The sequence below is a fragment of the Staurois parvus genome, unplaced genomic scaffold (genome assembly GCF_062004578.1).
Source record: "Staurois parvus isolate SC_StPar_1 unplaced genomic scaffold, SC_StPar_1.0 ptg000130l, whole genome shotgun sequence".
Lineage (NCBI taxonomy): Eukaryota > Metazoa > Chordata > Amphibia > Anura > Ranidae > Staurois > Staurois parvus.
The window spans coordinates 4,622,681-4,642,155 of record NW_028317926.1 but is presented as its reverse complement, the minus strand read 5'-3'; the positions used below and the strand labels follow the sequence as shown (position 1 = coordinate 4,642,155).

Genomic DNA, 19,475 nt, shown 5'->3' with positions numbered 1-19,475 from the left:
AAAGAACTGCAGGCCTCACTTACCTCAGTTAAGCTCAGTGTTAAAAATTCACCAGTAAGCAAGAGACTGGGCAAAAATGGCATCCATGGAAGAGTTCCAAGGCAAAAGCCACTGCTGACCAGAAAGAACACAAAGGCTTGTCTCTCATTTGCCAAAAACATCTTGATTATCCCCAAGATTTTTGGGCAAATATTCTGTGGACTGATGATACAAAAGTTGAACTTTCTGAAAGATGTGCGTCTCGTTACATCTGGCATAAAACTAACACAGCATTTCACAAACAGAACATCATACTAAGAGTCAAACGTGGTGGTAGTGTGGTGGTCTGGGGCTGCTTTGCAGCTTCAGGACCTGGACAACTTGCCATAATTGATAGAACCATGAATTCTGCGCTCTACCAGAAAATCCAGAAGGAAAATGTCTGTCCATCAGTTCGTGACCTCAAGCTCAAGCGCACTTGGGTTGTACAGCAGTACAATGATCTGAAACACACCAGAAAGTCCACCCCTGAATGGCTAAAAAAAAACAAAATTAAGATTTTGGAGTGGACTTGTCAAAGTCTGGACTTTAATCCTAATGAATGCTGTGGCATGACCTTAAACAGGCTTGCAAACCCTCCAATGTGGCTGAATTCTGCAAAGAAAAGTGGGCCAAAACTCCTCCACAGTGATGTGAAAGACCCATTGCCAGTTATCACAAATGCTTAATTGCAGTTGTTGCTGCCAAAGGAGGCACAGCCAATTATTAGGTTTAGGGGCACTTACTTTTTTACACAGGGCCAGGCAGGTTTGGACAGCTTTTCTCCCTTTAATAAATGAAATCATCATTTAAAAACTGAATTTGTATTTACTCCGGTTATCTTTGTGTAATTCTAAAATTTGTTTGACGATCTGAATCATTTAAGTGTGACAAACATGCAAAAAAAAAATCAGTACGAAGGCAAATACTTTTTCACAGCACTGTATAAGACTGGTTAAAATTTCAAAACTAGACCTACTAGCCAGGCACAAACCTTACTCTCCACCAGTTGCCCCACCCAACCTTGCCCAGGTTCGCCTCCAACACCACCCCCAGCCCTGCCCCCAACCACGCCCCCTTAAAGCTTATGAAATTACATTTTTCTTTAGAATAAAGAGTCCAAAATATAAAACTGTAGACAGTAATGTATATCACAGCTCCCCTGTACTCCATTATAGTGATATGACATGTATACAGTATGTATATCCCAGCTCCCCTGTACTCCATTATAGTGATATGACATGTATACAGTAATGTATATCACAGCTCCCCTGTACTCCATTATAGTGATATGACATGTATACAGTATGTATATCCCAGCTCCCCTGTACTCCATTATAGTGATATGACATGTATACAGTAATGATTAAGAATTTCCCAAATGAGAAATTGTTGGAATGTTCTATTCTTAAGGCATACACTAGTATTTTTTTATCTATAATTTACAATGTAAAAGCATTTGTTTGATTTTTCAGTCATTGATGGGCTCAAATCTACGTTCATTTCCGAGGGTGAATCTCAGCAGTGGGAATACAGACCACAAACAAAAAAAACAACAACTGAGTTCAACCTCTATAAAAAATTGGGCATTAGAAGCACTTAAACGTAGTACAAAATATTAGCTAGTAGGGTGAAAAGGTGAGGCAAAATTCCTACCAAATATTGTCCACTGATTTAGCCAATAAATTGTATTAATTTAACTGAACAATTTTTGCTATTTATGTTATTTAAAATGAATGTAAAACATTTCAGTTAGCAAATCAGAGGAAGAAGTCTTGTCAAAGTTTTAGAGAGATCTAAAAAGTCATTGCCCTTTGCCAGTCTTTGTCCAAAACTGAAATGTCAGTAATCCGTATACCAAAACTATTAAAAGATACAGGAAAGTTATATCACCTATGCTTTCTTTATCTTTGTTTCTGTGTCCCACACTTCGCCGACTTATCAGCTCATTGATGTAAAAGGTAGGTACTTGGAATAGCTTGGTGTTTTCACTATCTCCGATTTTCCTGACCTGCCACCACTCTTTATTCAATTTGTTCAGCAATACCAGAACGTCTCCTTCCGTCAGACAAATTGTCAGTGCGTGGGATCCCGGGGTCACGCATGGGCAGTAGGGACCAAGAAAATCCCGATCCAACTGTGCACGGGATCGCAGGTGCAGCTGCTCTCGCCGTTCGCCACACAGGAATTTCTCCTCGCATTTGGCGAGCGGGCAAGCGGATTTTTTAAGCCCTGGTATAAGAGCTTGTTGGACATCCCATTCCAAAACCATAGGCATTAATCTAGAGTTGATCACTCTTTTTGTGGCTTTAATGACCTCCACTCTAAAGGCTTTCCAAAAAAATTTGGAGTGTGCTTGTTAAAATTTTGGCCATTGAGGCATAAGAGCATTTGTGAGATCAGGTACTGATGCTGAATGAGAATACGTGGCACACAATCAGCATTCCAGTTCCTCTCAAAAGTGTTCAGTATGGTTGAGGTTAGGCTTGTGTTCAGTAGGGTTGATTGATTGAAAGCCGCTCATGTTCCTCCACACCAAACCCAACTAAACGATGTCTTTATTGAGCTAGCTTTGTGCACAGGGGCACAATGATTCTGGAATAGAAAAGGACCCTCCTTAAACTGTTGCACAAGGTTGTAAGTGCACAATTGTTTAAAAGGTCTTTATCTGCTAAGGAATTACCAGTCCCTCTTCACTGGAAACACTCTAACTCAAATCTTGGAAGTGTTTCCACTTATTTTTGACTATATAGAGAAGGTGTGATGGTCAGTAGTCCACAAAATTTTGTTTATATATTGTATCCCTAGGTTGGCTTGGCTTATAAGAGGAATGTATGCACACGTCTCTCTCTTTCCTTTTTATTTAGCAAACTGATTGTTTGGTTTTTTTCCATTTTAGGAGTTTTTGGAATATTATGTTAAAAATGAAAACTCTCCCTTGAGATGGAAGAAACCTGCCATCTTGAATAAGCTTCAGGTACATCACCAGTTATTATTTTATATTGTAGCTTTAGACATTGCAGACCTTCATGTTTTGGTAATACACTATTGTCTGATTAAAAGTCTGATTCTTGAACATTTTTTCGCTTTCAGTTTTATCCTAACTGGGGCAGAAAGAATCTAGAACAGCAGTTCATGAAAACCATTTAGCTTCTATTTTTCCTTTTCAAAGTTTAAGTAATATTCAGTCTTGTTTATTTATTTAAATAACAAACCTGTTATGCTTACATACTCTGTGCAGTGATTTTGCACAGAGCAGCCCGAATCGTTTTCTTCTCGGGTCCCCTGCTGGTGCTCCTGGCCTCTCCCTCCCATCAGGTGCCCCCACAGCAAACATCTTGCTATGGGGGCACCCGAGCAGGCACGCTCCCAAGCTGCAGGTCTGCATTTCTATTCACACACAGAGTTGTGGCCCGGCCCCGCCCCCTCCCTCTTGTGATTGGCTTACTGGCTGTGATTGACAGCAGCAGCAGCCAAGCAGAAGGTTTTATAGAATGCATGAAGGTAAAAAACCTTTAGCCTTTAGAACCACTTTAACTGAACACGCTAAAGATAGAAGCCAATTGGTTGCCACACACAGCTGCTAAAGGTTCTGTCTGCTTTGGTTTTGATAACTTCCCCCAATGTATGTTCATTAACGTTTAATGTGAGCTGCTTTATTTGCATTTATATTAAAGCGTTACTAAACCCACAACAGTAAAATCAATCTGTATATGCAGTAAAGCATGCTTGTTATACTCACTATGGAACCTAAGGGGTCAGTCTTCTGCACTGTGTAAAAACGCTGTTTGATCCTGACTTCTCTGATTCTTCCCTTCTTCCACTGCCACCCCCCCCCCCCACACTTATTTCCTGATAAGCCATATTATGTGGAGACATTCTGCGCATGCTCAGTTTAGTGTGTATTGCTAGAAAGGTTTTTTTTTTTCTTGGGTGAGTGCAAGTAATCAGCACAGGGCTAATCAGCATTCTCCAGACAGAGGCCAGGGGTTCTGGATCCTCCTTGAGCAAAATGAAAACTCCTCCTACAAGCTTTTATATGTGCTTTGCTGAACACTGATAGACATCACAAGACTGCTCTAACTGCTGATGAGAAAAGGTATTTATCAGTTTATATGTACTAAAATAACTGCATTTCCATGTTCTGTGTACTGTGGAAGACCAGATATAGTGAATGAAGAGTCCTGGGTTTAGTAACACTTTAAAGGCAATTTTAAAGCTCCAATGTCTATGATCATAGCATGTTTTCAGATATATAACAACATGGACCTTTACCACATTACTTCCATTTGAAGGCTGCAGGGTACCCATAGATCTCTCACTGGGAGAATTAATGATGAAAGACCTGGCCATCCTTGTCCTGATATTGGACCTGCAACATCTTCTGGGACATGAACCCATGCAACATTTGCTTGCTGTACACAAAGGAAAAAGGAGCAATTGTTTTAGTAGCAGTGATGCTAGAAATATTTTGCAGGCAGTAAAGAGCCATACAGATTGTGTACTGTGGCTTTGTAGTTAACCCATACATTGCCTGATCTTGCCTTCAGTCTAATTATAGGACTGTTTAAGGGCAACTGTTTCCTTTAATGTGAAAAAGGTCATCTCTTTTTGATTTTTTTTTTCTTAATAAAGCAGTAAGGGATCAGAATCCCTGGTTTTGACTGCTCTCTGGGATTTCTTTCAAGAGATTTTTGCTCATATATTTTTTACAGTCACAATGGTTTTAGCAAACAAGATGTATAAACAAATCTCTGACAGCAAATCAGATAGAAAGCACAGACATAAAGGCTTACTAGAATGCCGGCATTGCTTTGTGTTGATGAAATCATCCACTGCACATGCTTTTTGGGCTTCTGGCTGTGTCAGTGCTGATAGTGCAGGTCAGTTAGAATAATTAATTAATAAATGTCCAGAAAACAGCTGTAAGGCATCTTTGTTCATTATCTGTAATATTCCCATCCCTTTGCTCTGGCTAGCACAAGCTTTGCTCTGCCATCAGAAAAGCTTAACCACTTGAGTACTAGCCTGTTATTCCCCTTCATTTCCAGGCCATTTTTTTCAGTTTTCAGCACTGTGACAGTTTGACAATAACTTGGTCATACAGCATCGTCTTCTAATGACTCTTATAGCATTTTTCTAAAAAGGTAGAGCTTTATTTTGCTAGTATTTAATAGCCTCTGAGATTTTTTATTTTTTACTGCAAGAGCGAAAATAATTTAGAGGAAAAAATACCAAATAAAAATGATAAGAAATTCAACACCCCAGGGTGATCTAATTTTTTGCTTCAATTTATTTTTGAACATTAAAGCAGAGCTCCACCCAAAAGGGGAAGTTCCGCTTTAAGGACTGCTCCCCCGCTCTCCATTAAGGATTAGCACCTTTTGGAGGGCAGGGGGTGGGGGGGGGCAGGTACCCGAATTTGGGAGGTACCCGCTCCCACTTCCGGTCCGATTGCCTAGGCGATCGGAAATGGAAGGTGTCCTCCCTGTGGTCTTTTGGGACATGTGACAGGTCCCAGAAGGCTATAGGACCATTCATGAAGCGTAGCACTACTTGCCCATGCACAGTGGGTACCTGGCTGTGAAGCCGCAAGCTATCACAGCTGGGTGCCCACACTGAAGATGCCGGCCTCCTGGAATACAGAACGGCCGGTAAAACGGCCTGAGGGTGACACACCGCGAGACCGAGGGACAGGTAAGTGGCTGTTTTTTAAAAGTCAGCAGCTACAATTTTTGTAGCTTCTCACTTTTATTTTTTGACAGGGTGAGTGGAACTCCGCTTTAAGAAACAGACTGGTATTGAGGTGGTTAAAACACTGAGCTTGGTTATGATGCAATAGATATAGTGCTTCATAAGGCATACAGAGACATACAGAGGAGGTGAAGATGTTAATGTACAGGTCATATTCAGTGGGGAGATGGGGAGTTAATGTGCAGTTATATGCAGGTTATGTACAAAGTCAGTTGTGCAGGATAAGAGGTGGGGTGAAAGGGTGAAAAAAAAAGCAGTGAGTAAAAATGAATGCATGAATGGATCTACTCAATATAGTTAGTTACACACTGGTAGCGTTTCTTTTTTTCAGTCAACAAAAAACACTGACAGATCATCGTCGTACCAAATCTAGTGATATTGGTGTGGTGATCTCACCTGCTTTTCTGTTGAATTCTGACAGTGGTTGAGGTTCCCCCGCTCTCAGGGCTCTCCAGAGTGTGATTTCAGCTCTCCACCCCCTGTTTTCTGAACTCTCAGGCAAGCTTTATAAATTCAGCAATTTGAACGGATCTAGAGAAGACACGAATTCAGATAGACAGGTACAACTTATGTTGGAGGATTTGTTTCATCTCTGTATTGCCTAAGGCTAGTCACTTCACTGGGTATATGTAAGGGTTTACAACCACTTTAATTTAGGAATTGCGTTTTCATTTTTCAGGTTAGAGCATAGTATGTGAGACATTAAAGACCACACTGCGGCACTGACTAACCAAATATTTCAGATAGACAGTACCTATTTTGATGTAAATACTGCACATCCTTGTCATGCAGCTTTATGTCGGTCACATATACAGTGCCTTGAAAAAGTATTCATACCCCTTGAAGTTTTTCACATTTTGTCATGCTACAACCAAAAATGTGATGGACCAACACAAAGTGGCACATAATTGTGAAGTGGAAGGAAAAGGTTAAATGGTTTTCAACTTTTTTTTACAAACAAAACTCTGAAAAGTGTTACTTGCATTTGTATTCAGCCCCCTTTACTCTGATACCCCTACCTAAAATCTAGTGGAACCAATTGCCTTCAGAAGTCACCTGATTAGTAAATAGAGTCCACCTGTGTGCAATTTAATCTCAGTATAAATACAGCTGTTCTGGGAAAGCCCTCAGAGGTATGTTAGAGAACATTCGTGAACAAACAGCATCATGAAGGCCAAGGAACACACCAGACAGTTCAGGGATAAAGTTGTGGAGAAGTTAAAGGCAGGGTTAGGTTATAAAAAAAAAAAAATATCTCAAGCTTTGAACATCTCACAGCACACTGTTCAATCCATCATCTGAAAATGGAAAGAGTATTTCCTAACTGCAAACCTACCAAGACATGGCCGTCCACCTAAACTGACAGGTCGGGCAAGGAGAGAATTAATCCGAGAAGCAGCCAAGAGGCCCATGGTAACTCTGGAGGAGCTGCAGAGATCCACAGTTCAGGTGGGAGACTCTGTCCACAGGACAACTATTAGTCGTGCAACTCCACAAATCTGGCCTTAATGGAAGAGTGGCAAGAAGAAAGTCATTGTTGATAGAAAGCCATAAGAAGTCCAATTTGCAGTTTGCTAGAAGCCGTGGGGACACAGCAAACATGTGGAAGAAGGTACTCTGGTCAGATGAGACCACAATTGAACTTTTTGGCCTAAAAGCAAAACGCTATGTGTGGCAGAAACTAACACTGCACATCACTCTGAGCACACCATCCCCACCGTGAAAACATGGTGGTGGCAGCATCATGTTGTGGGGATGCTTTTATTCAGCAGGGACAGGGAAGCTGGTCAGAGTTGATGGGAAGATGGATGGAGCCAAATACCGGGCAATCTTAGAAGAAAACCTGTTAGAGTCTGCAAAAGACTTGAGACTGGGACGGAGGTTCACCTTCCAGTAGGACAACGACCCTAAACATACAGCGAGAGCTACTATGGAATGGTTTAGATCAGATCATATTCATGTGTTAGAATGGCCCAGTCAAAGTCCAGACCTAAATCCAATTGAGAATTTGTGGCAAGACTTGAAATTGCTGTTCACAGATGCTCTCCATCCAATCTGACAGAGTGAGCTATTTTGCAAAAAAAGAATTGGCAGATATTTCACCCTCTAGATGTGCAAAGCTGGTAGAGACATCCCCAAAAAGACTTGCAGCTGTAATTGCAGCGAAAGGTGCTTCTACAAAGTATTGACTTAGGAGGGCTGAATACAAATGCACACCACACTTTTCAGATATTTATTTGTAAAATATTTTGAAAAACATTTATCATTTTTCTTCCACTTCACAATTATATGCCACTTTGTGTTCGTCTATCACATAAAATCCCAATAAAATACTTTTACATTTTTGGTTGTAACATGACAAAATGTGAAAAATTTTAAGGGGTATGAATACTTTTTCAAGGCCTTGTACCTGTCATCAATAAAAATTGTTTTGTTTTAATTCTGCTTCTAGGTATTGGCTAAAGCTGAAGGCTTGTGGAACCTGTTCCTTCCATCCATAAGTGGTCTAAGCCAGACTGACTACGCCTTTATTGCAGAGGAAACAGGACAATGTTTCTTTGCCCCAGAGGTTTTTAACTGCCAAGCACCAGGTATTCATTATAGCAGTATATAGATAATCCTGACCTTTCTGCAGTCAAATGCAGAATATATATATTACAGACTGCAAATTTCTAGATTATACTTTTATACTTTTTATATCTGTAGTAATGTTGTGCAGGATATATTCCTTACATTTAGTACACTAATTTTTTTAGAAGGCTGACAAATGGATAAAATATAAAACATTATATTAGACAATTACAATATTTAACGGGAGCACACTTTTACCCTCAGGATGCAGTGGCCTCTACAAGCCTAAACCATATTTTGCTAAATTAAGCCTTCAGTTTGCATGTGATCCCTATGTCATTGCTGGCTTAATGCTTACATGCTTGGGAGCTACCCTGATTGGTTCCCAATCTTTAGTTGGAACCAGGGGCGGACTGACCATTTGGAAACTCGGGCACTGCCCGAGGGCCCGGGGTCAGTAGGGGGCCCCACGAGATGCCCCTGGTACCTTTTTCATAGGCTTTTTTGAGTTTGGGCCTCATGATCCCCTATTGCCTGGGGGCCCCATGAGTTGTCAGTCTGCCCCTAGTTGGGACTAAAACGTTTAAAGATTTCTGAATTAGAACATTTTATTACATGTGATTTCTCTGTTAGATCATGTGAGTCTGTTGCAGTGCTAAGTAAATGTTTATATCCTGAGTGTTATTACAACTGTATGAACTCACTCGTTACATGAAATTGGTGACATTAAAATAATGGCTGATACAAATTTGTGAGACATTTCTCTGACCGTATGTAGATGAGTAATTTGTTTCTGCAATATTTTCAGAATTTTGTATTATTATTATTATACAGTATTTATATAGTGCCAGAAGGTTTGCTCAGCGCTGTACATTATAGTGGAGGACTGAACATGAGATAATACAGTAACAAAACAATACATAAGGGGTTCGAGGGCCCTGCTCTTTCGAGTGTATTGTAAATTAATACAATTGTCGTCTACAGATACAGGCAACATGGAGGTGCTTCACCTGTACGGTACTGAGGAGCAGAAGAAGCAGTGGCTGGAACCTCTTCTTGCTGGAGAAATCCAGTCTTGTTTCTGCATGACAGGTATGAGCATTTTAGACCAGTCTGTTCTCCTCTCCTCTTTAAATAACTACTTCTCTGTGGATGGTTGCAAAATGAGGAACAAGTCTTTCATGTACATGTCACACTTACTTTTTTCATTGACACTGATGGACAAGAAACTTTTGGTAAAATATCTCTAAGCTAGCTGATCTGTATGGATGAACTCACTAGTTGTCTAGGACATGTCAGAATTACAGTGGGGCAAAAAAGTATTTAGTCAGCCACCAATTGTGCAAGTTCTCCCACTTACAAAGATGAGAGAGGCCTGTAATTGGCATCATAGGGAGACCTCAACTATGAGAGACAAAATGAGAAAACAAATCCAGACAATCACATTGGCTGATTTGGAAAGAATTTATTTGCAAATTATGGTGGAAAATAAGTATTTGGTCACCTACAAACAAGCAAGATTTCTGGCTCTCACAGACCTGTACCTTCTTCTTTAAGAGGCTCCTCTGTCCTGCACTCATTACCTGTATCAATGGCACCTGTTTGAACTTGTTATCAGTATAAAAGACACCTGTCCCCAACCTCAAACAGTCACACTCCAAACTCCACTATGGTGAAGACCAAAGAGCTGTCGAAGGACACCAGAAACAAAATTGTAGACCTGCACCAGGCTGGGAAGACTGAATCTGCAATAGGCAAGCAGCTTGGTGTGAACAAATCAACTGTGGGAGCAATAATTAGAAAATGGAAGACATACAAGACCACTGATAATCTCCCTCGATCTGGGGCTCCACGCAAGATCTCACCCCGTGGGGTCAAAATGATCACAAGAACGGTGAGCAAAAATCCCGGGACCACACGGGGGAACCTAGTGAATGACCTGCAGAGAGCTGGGACCAACATAACAAAGGCTACCATCAGTACACACTACGCCACCAGGGACTCAGATCCTGCAGTGCCAGACGTGTCCCCCTGCTTAAGCCAGTACATGTCGGAGCCTGTCTGAAGTTTGCTAGAGAGCATTTGGATGATCCAGAAGAGGATTGGGAGAATGTCATATGGTCAGATGAAACCAAAATAGAACTGTTTGGTAGAAACACAACTGGTCGTGTTTGGAGGAGAGAGAATGCTGAGTTGCATCCAAAGAACACCATACCTACTGTGAAGCATGGGGGTGGCAACATCATGCTTTGGGGCTGTTTCTCCGCAAAGGGACCAGGACGACTGATCCATGTACAGGACAGAATGAATGGGGCCATGTATCGTGAGATTTTGAGTGCAAACCTCCTTCCATCGGCAAGGGCATTGAAGATGAAACATGGCTGGGTCTTCCAAGATGACAATGATCCCAAACATACCTCCCGGGCAATGAAGGGGTGGCTTCGTAAGAAGCATTTCAAGGTCCTGGAGTGGCCTAGCCAGTCTCCAGATCTCAACCCCATAGAAAACCTTTGGAGGGAGTTGAAAGTCCGTGTTGCCCCCAAAACATCACTGCTCTAGAGGAGATCTGCATGGAGGATGGGCCAACATACCAGCAACAGTGTGTGCCAACCTTGTGAAGACTTACAGGAAACGTCTGACCTCTGTCATTGCCAACAAAGGATATATAACAAAGTATTGAGATGAACTTTTCATATTAACCAAATACTTATTTTCCACCATAATTTGCAAATAAATTCTTTCCAAATCAGCCAATGTGATTGTCTGGATTTTTTTTCTCATTTTGTCTCTCATAGTTGAGGTCTACCTATGATGCCAATTACAGGCCTCTCTCATCTTTGTAAGTGGGAGAACTTGCACAATTGGTGGCTGACTAAATACTTTTTTGCCCCACTGTATAGGATGGACAGTAAGCATCTAATATATTTGAAATGGCTTGCGAATGCCATGATCCAGGCAACCTTTTTATGGAGCCTAACATTAAAGTGATCCTTGCAGTAAAACATGTGAGGTCTGTTTATTAGATCTATTTCTTTTCCCTTGTAAAAATCACTGCATGTTAGTACTTAAAAAAACAGTGATGTCCATTGGATGGACTAGTGTCTTTATTCAACCCTACCAACCACGAAAGAAAAAAAAAAATAGATTTTATGCTTGCTCTTTACCCCTTCTTATACGTTGTGTGACCTTACTATCCTTCTGGTGGGATTCCTTGGGAACAGTGGAGAAGACACTCCAGTCCAATGCAATAGTGTCTTTTCTGAGAATTTAGGCTGTTCTGTATTCTCCAGGATCTCTTTGGAAGGAGCATGTCACCCTCATATAGGGGCTGTCGGTGGAATACCAGGATAATCTAAGCATATGATCTGACTGTTTTCCTTACAGGTACATCTTTTAAAACATAACTCCATGAAAGCAGTTTTTTCTCCCATGCAGTGGGGCTGTGCCCACACTGCATGGGTTAACGGCTGGTTTTGTCTAGGAGCACACCAAAAGGCTATACTTACCTGATCCTTCGATCCTCCAGAAAACCATGCTCCCCCACGTCCAACAGTGGACTGTTCCTACTGTCCTCGTGTCCAAAGCCGGTCTAGGGCATGATGACATCAGGAACAGTCCATTCACAAGACCGCTGGTGCTTGGTGGTGGTGCTGGTGTGTGTGTGTGGGGGGGATTGCAGGATCGGTGGGGACTAGTATTGCGCTCAGAGGATCGGAGGATTAGGTAAGTATATCTCCACTCTGAAATTCCAGAGACAAAAACAAGCAGGTAACTTATGCAGCCCCACTGCATCTGAGAAAAAAAATTTTAAGCACTTAAAGTACTATCAATGCAGCTATTTTTTTTTTTTTTTTTTGCAGGGGGAAAGCCCCATATCTAATAAGTGGACATTGCATTTTATTGCAAGGTCCACTTTAAGCATTTTCTATTGTTGTTATAAATATACTGTATGGACATTTAAAAATACGTGCAAGGTCCTGGATTGGCCTAATTACCAAATACTGCATTAACTTGTTCATCCTTGACAGCGAGTATTTTATATGCATACAGATACAAATGTAATCATTAGGGCAAACATCTGGGGATTACGCTTGTTGCATTTTAAAAGCACTATAACTATGTATACGGCGATGTCTCTGTATTACTTTCTATAGTTATACAAACTTGGAAATTGAACAGTATTTCCTGAGATTTTCTGTGTTTTAAAGTGGTTGTAAACCTCAGACATGAACAAAGCATATCCCACTGTAGTGTGTAATTGTCTCAATTAGGAGCACTAAATGGCAATTCTGTCTGCTGCTTCGTTCCTCTGCTATCCGCAGTTGAGTCACTTTCTGACAAGTTTTCCTGACACCAAGAGAAAAAGGTGACGGGAGGGACTTCTAGCAGATTGGCAAGCCTCAGCTCTATTCTTGTGTGTTGTGTGGAGGGGGATGTGTCTCTTCCCTCCAATCATATCTCAGAGCTCTCCTCACTGAGCTCTGCAGTGTGTAATTCCAGCTCTCCGCCCCCTTTTTTCTCAACTCGCAGACAAACTTATAAATTCAGCACTTTGAAAGGATGTAGAAAAGAGGAGACTGCAGATAGACAGGTACAATGTATGTAGGAGGATTTGTTTCATTTATCTGTATCACCTGAGGCCAGTCACTTCACTGGGTATATGTGTGGGTTTACAACCACTTTAACATCTGTATTGCTGCCAGTTATGTAGAAAGGTGGGATGTTTTCCTAATTTTGAACAAAAAGAATACATGTACATGCCTTCAAATACACTGCTCAAAAAAATTAAAGGAACACTTTTTAATCAGAGTATAGCATGAAGCCAGTTAAACTCCTGGGTTATTGATCTGGTCAGCTAATTAGCAGAGGAGGTTGTTAATTAGTCTCTGCTGCTTTGGTGTTAATGCAATTTACAACAGGTGCACCAGATGGGCAACAATGAGATGACCCCCAAAACAGGAATGGTTTTACAGGTGGAGGCACTGACATTTTTTTCCCTACTCATCTTTTCTGACTGTTGTTCATTAGTTTTGCATTTGGCTAGGGTTAGTGTCACTGCTGGTAGCATGAGGCGATACCTGGACCCTTGAGAGGTTGCACAGGCAGTCCAACTCCTCCAGGATGGCACATCAATACTTGCCATTGCCAGAAGGTTTGCTGTGTCTCCCAACACAGTCTCAACAGCATGGAGGAGATTTCAGGAGACAGGCAGTTACTCTAGAAGAGCTGGACAGGGCTGTAGAAGGTTTTTAACCCATCAGCAGGACCGATATCTGCTCCTTTGTGCAAGGCGGAACAGGATGAGCCCTGCCAGAGCCCTACAAAATGACCTCCAGCAGGCCACTGGTGTGAATGTCTCTGACAAAACAATCAGAAACAAACTTCATGAGGGTGGCCTGAGGGCCCAATGTCCTCTAGTGGGTCCTGTGCTCACTGCCCGGCACCATTGAGCTCGATTGACATTTGCCATTGAACACCAGAATTGGCAGGTCCGCCACTGGCGCCCTGTGCTTTTCACAGATGAGAGCAGGTTCACCCTGAGCACAAGTGACAGACATGAAAGGGTCTGGAGAAGCCGTGGAGAACATTATGCTGCCTGTAACATGGTTCAGCATGACTGTTTTGGTGGTGGGTCAGTGATGGTCTGGTGAGCCGTATCCATGGAGGGACACACAAACCTCTACAGGCTATACAATGGCACCCTGACTGCCACTAGATATTGGGATGCAATCCTTGGACCCATTGTCAGACCCTACGCTGGAGCAGTGAGTCCTGGGTTCCTCCTGGTGCACAACAATGCCCGGCCTCATGTGGTGAGAGAATGCAGGCAGTTCCTGGAGGATGAAGGAATTGACACCATTGAATGGCCCCCACTATCTGTTGTCTCATTAGGAGCATGCCCCGACGTTGTCAGGCATGAATACAAGCATGTGGGGCCATACAAACTACGGAGTACCATTTTGAGTTGCTGCGATGAATTTCAGCAAAATGGACTAGCCTGCTGTAACATTTTTTTACTTTGCTTTTTGGGGTGTCTTTGAATTCAGTCCTTTGTAGGTTGATAATTTTCATTTCCATCAAACGATGGGGCATCCTTACATTCCTAACACATTACCCAGTCCATATTAGTATAGATATCCAGCATTATTATTTTTCCCCATTGAGATCTGATGTGTTTTCAAAGTGTTCCTTTAATTTTTTTGAGCAGTGTAGTTCATAGCAATTTGCCATTTAATCAATTTCTGGTTTAGAGCATCCAAATGATATAAACCGCGTTGAAAATTAATGGAAGATGCATTTCAATCTGCAGTTTAACCATGTTCAATTTTTCAGTTTGGATGCACAAAACTGGAAAACAATTAAAACGATTAGTTGCATATTGCTGTGTGGTGTTCAGTTTATGTATGAACTCCTTTAATGGAAAATGAAATAAGAAAAGAAAAATACTGCAATAGCTGCAAAGACCACAAGGTGGTGTGCAGTCCAAGGTACAGTGCATTCCGAATATTGATAAACACTGTTCTGTCCTCCTAAGAGCTCATTCACTTAAATCTGTTATGAGGAGGAACATCTAGCTAGTCCCCCACAAGAGGGAATTTTAATTGCTGCAAGGATTCTCCAAAGCTGCTAAACATTTAAACCACCACAGGTAGGAATGCAATCCAACTAGAAAAGGAAAGCAGAAAGCATCTTTAAAGTATCCTTTAAATTCAAAATAAAATAAAGACAACCACTGGATACTCACCTCTTAAGCGTCTGGGATAACACACAAGGTGCATCTCCGTAAAGAGGCTTTAGGCAGCAGTGCTTATGATCTGTACACAACTTCAAATGCATCTTGTAGGCAGCAAAGTGGCTAAATGGTTAGCACTTCCACCTGGCAGTACTAGGGTCGTTGGTTCAAATCCCAACCACGGCACCACCTGCCTGCGTGGGTTTCCTCTGGGTACATCGGTTTCCTCCCACACTCTAAAGACATGCTGGTAGATTATTTGGATCCTGTCTAAATTGGCCCTAGTATGTGTATGAACATAAGTTATAGACTTTAGATTGTATACCCCTTGAGAGTTAGGGACTGATGTGAATGTACAAATATATGTAAAGCACTGTGTAAATTGACAGCGCTATATAAGTACCTGAAATAAAAAAAAAAAAAAAATATTCATACTGGATACCAGGTAGCATAACTTGCTGGGTCTGAATCCATGGTTACACATGCTTAATGATCATAGGAAAGGAATCTCTTCTAAACGTCATTCACTTGTGATATCGATATATATATAACACTTCACATGCATTTTGGAGCACTCTCTGCTCCTTCTTCAAGAGTACAATAAAAGAGCAACAAAGTGGTTGAAGATATTCCAAAAAGAAAACCCACCCATGGTAGTTCACTCAGCTCCAATCAACCACCTTATCACCTCAGGTCATTTATCTGTATAGTAAACAAAAGAGCAAGCTAGCGCTTAAAGCTTAAAAGAGCTGCTAAACACCAAAAGGTACCATATAAAACCTCCAAATGAAATAATAAAAGCAGGGTGTAGCGCTAAATATCAATATAAATAACTAAAAGGCAAATGTTTGCACTTATAACAGAAGCACACTAAAATAAAGTGACTTGGTGATATGAAAACTTGTCCGTTTCATAAATAATAATTACATATGTGTGTCATAAAAAACACATCATAGATGAGCATGAAAATCCAATGACAAAGTGCAAAGTGCTTACATAAAGTGAGAAGCAAAGTGATAACTATGTCACTTAATGGTGACCAATAAAGTGCAAAGTGCCAGACATATTTTCAAACAATAGTCCACATTTAAGGAGCATGAAAGATCCTGATGATCTTCAAAATCCAGTGATCTGATCCGATATTGTGGTGATGTGATATCATGTAATAAGATTGCGCACTCACCAGATACACAATCAAACTGCGCATTTAGAAATACCACTCTCAGAAAACTGGAGGTCCCTTTATGGTCTGGTCTGGTAAGGTGCCACTCACTGCCTGGTGTACACTGTCACACTCAGTACAGTTGCTCTGTGGGTGTTAACAGCTCACAAGGAGCCCCAAAAAGAGGAGGCCAGATAGTGTATTATCCTTATAACAGGAGGTGTTTATTCCAACTGTACAGCACAAAGAGTGAGGGAAACAAAAACACTGACCATCTGATGATTTCCAAGATGGCTGCCGGGGCCCACGTGGCCCACAACGCTGTAACTCCTCACTGACGCGTTTCATGCAATAGCGCGTACTCATATTCGAAACGCGTCAAGGAGTAGCTGTGTGTATATGTGTGTATGTATACAGTCATGGCCGAAATTGTTGGCACCCTTGATATTTTTCCTGAAAATCAAGTATTTCACACAAAAAAGGTATTGCATTAACACATGTTTTGCTATACACATGTTTATTCCCTTTGTATGTATTGGAACAAATATAAAACAGAGGCAGAAAAGCAAATATGACATAATGTCACACAAAACCCCAAAAATGGGCTGGACAAAAGTATTGGCACCCTTAACTTAATATTTGGTTGCACACCCTTTGGAAAACATAACTGAAATCAGTCGCTTCCTATAACCATCAATAAGCTTCTGACACCTCTCACCCGGAATTTTGGACCACTCTTCCTTTGCAAACAGCTCCAGGTCTCTCTTATTGGAAGGACACCTTTTCCCAACAGCAATTTTAAGATCTCTCCACAGGTGTTCAATGGGATTTAGATCTGGGCTCATTGCTGGCCACTTCAGAACTCTCCAGCGCTTCTTTGCCATCCATTTCTGAGTGCTTTTTGACGTATGTTTGGGGTCATTGTCCTGCTGGAAGACCCAGGATCTTGGACGCAAACCCAGCTTTCTGACACTGGGCCCTACAGTGCGACCCAAAATCCTTTGGTAATCCTCAGATTTCATGATGCCTTGCACACAGTCAAGGCACCCAGTGCCAGAGGCAGCAAAACAACCCCAAAACATCATTGAACCTCCACCATATTTTACCGTAGGTACTGTGTTTTGTTCTTTGTAGGCCTCATTCCGTTTTCGGTAAACAGTAGAATGATGTGCTTTACCGAAAAGCTCTATCTTGGTCTCATCTGTCCACAAGACGTTTTCCCAGAAGGCTTTTGGCTTACTCAAGTACATTTTGGCAAACTGTAGTCTTGCTTTTTTATGTCTCTGTGTCAGCAGTGGGGTCCTCCTGGGTCTCCTGCCATAGCGTTTCATTTCATTTAAATGTCGACGGATAGTTCGCGCTGACACTGATGCTCCCTGAGCCTGCAGGACAGCTTGAATGTCTTTGGAACATGTTTGGGGCTGCTTATCCACCATCCGGACTATTCTGCGTTGCAATCTTTCATCAATTTTCCTCATCCGTCCACGACCAGGGAGATTAGCTACAGTGCCATGGGTTGCAAACTTCTTGATAATGTTGCGCACTGTGGACAAAGGCAAATCTAGTTCTCTGGAGATGGACTTGTAACCTTGAGATTGTTGATATTTTGCCACAATTTTGGTTCTCAGGTCCTCAGACAGTTCTCGTCTCCTCTTTCTGTTGTCCATGCTTAGTGTGGCACAGACAGACACACAATGCAAAGGTTAAGTGAACGTCTCTCCTTTTTATCTGCTTTCAGGTGTGATTTCTATATTGCCCACACCTGTTACTTGCCCCAGGTGAGTTTACAGGAGCATCACATGCTTGTAACATTCTTATTTATCCGCAGTTGTGAAAGGGTGCCAATACTTTTGTCCAGCCCATTTTTGGAGGTTTGTGTGACATTATGTCGAATTTGCTTTCTTTCCTCCCTTTTTTTGTTTTGTCCCAATACACACAAAGGGAATAAACATGTGTATAGCAAAACATGTGTTAATGCAATACGTTTCGTGAGAAATACATGATTTCCTGGAGAAATATCAAGGGTGCCAACAATTTCGGCCATGACTGTATGTATATATATAAACTATATTGCCAAAAGTATTGGGTCACCTACCTTTACACACACTTTAATGGCATTCCAGTGTTAATCCATAGGGTTCAATAGTGAGTTGGCCCACTCTTTGCAACTATAACAGCTTCAGCTATTCTGGGAAGGCTGTGTTTCAGGAGTGTGTCTATGGGAGTGTTTGACCATTCTTCCAGAAGCTCATTTGTGAAGTCAGGCACTGATGTCAGACGACAAGGATTGGCTCGCAGTCTTCGCTCTAATTCATCCCAAAGGTGTTCCATCGGGTTGAGGTCAGGACTCTGTGCAGGCCAGTCAAGTTCCTCCACCCCAAACTTGCTCATCCATGTCATTATGGACCTTGCTTTGTGCACTGGTGCACAGTCATGTTGGAACAGGAAGGGGCCATCCCTAAACTGTTCCCACAAAGTGTGGAGTATGAAATTGTCCAAAATGTCTTGGTATGCTGACACCTTAAGAGTTCCCTTCACTGGAACTAAGGGGCCAAGCACATGCCTCTGAAAACAACCATAACCCCCCTCCTCCACCAAACTTTACGCTTTGCACAATGCAGTCAGGCAAGTACCATTCCTCTGGCAACTCACCAAACGCAGACACGTTCATTGGATTTCCAGACAGAGAAGCGTGATTCATCACTCCAGAGAACATGTCTCCACTGCTCTAGAGTTCAGTGGTGGCGTGCTTTACACTGGTGCATCTGATGCTTTGCATTGCACTTGGTGATGTAAGGCTTGGATGCAGCTGCTCGGCCATTGAAAGCCATTCCATGACGCTCTCTACGCACTGTTGTTTTGCTAATCTGAAGGCCACAGAAAGTTTGAAGGTGTTTAGCTATTGATTCTGTAGACAGTTGGCGACTTCTGCACATTGTGTGCTTATGCATGCGCTGACCCCACTCTGTCATTTTATGTGGCCTACTACTTCATGGCTGAGTTGCTGTTGTTCCCAGTTGCTACCACTTTGTTATAATACCACTAATAGTTGAATGTGGAATATTTAGTAGCAAGTAGATTTCACGGATGGACTTATTGCACAGGTGGCAGCCTATCACAGTACCACGCTTGGATTCGGAGGGGTGTCCCAATACTTTTGGGTAGTTTTCTTCCGTGAATTTATTAGCAAGTCTTAAGGCATGGGTTTTGTATTCAGTTAGGGAGGTGCAGTTCCTG

The 19,475-nt window shown here is 41.8% G+C and overlaps 1 protein-coding gene across 1 annotated transcript in view; it reads left to right on the top strand.

Annotated features, from left to right (window-relative positions):
- Window positions 1-19,475, top strand: part of ACAD11 (acyl-CoA dehydrogenase family member 11) — a 155,051-nt gene that overhangs the window by 44,551 nt on the left and 91,025 nt on the right. Inside the window, exons 10-12 of the mRNA XM_089672531.1 lie at window positions 2,918-2,995; window positions 8,225-8,363; window positions 9,328-9,435. Of these exons, the coding sequence (XP_089528657.1) occupies window positions 2,918-2,995; window positions 8,225-8,363; window positions 9,328-9,435 (325 nt within the window). The remainder of the gene's footprint in view (window positions 1-2,917; window positions 2,996-8,224; window positions 8,364-9,327; window positions 9,436-19,475) is intronic.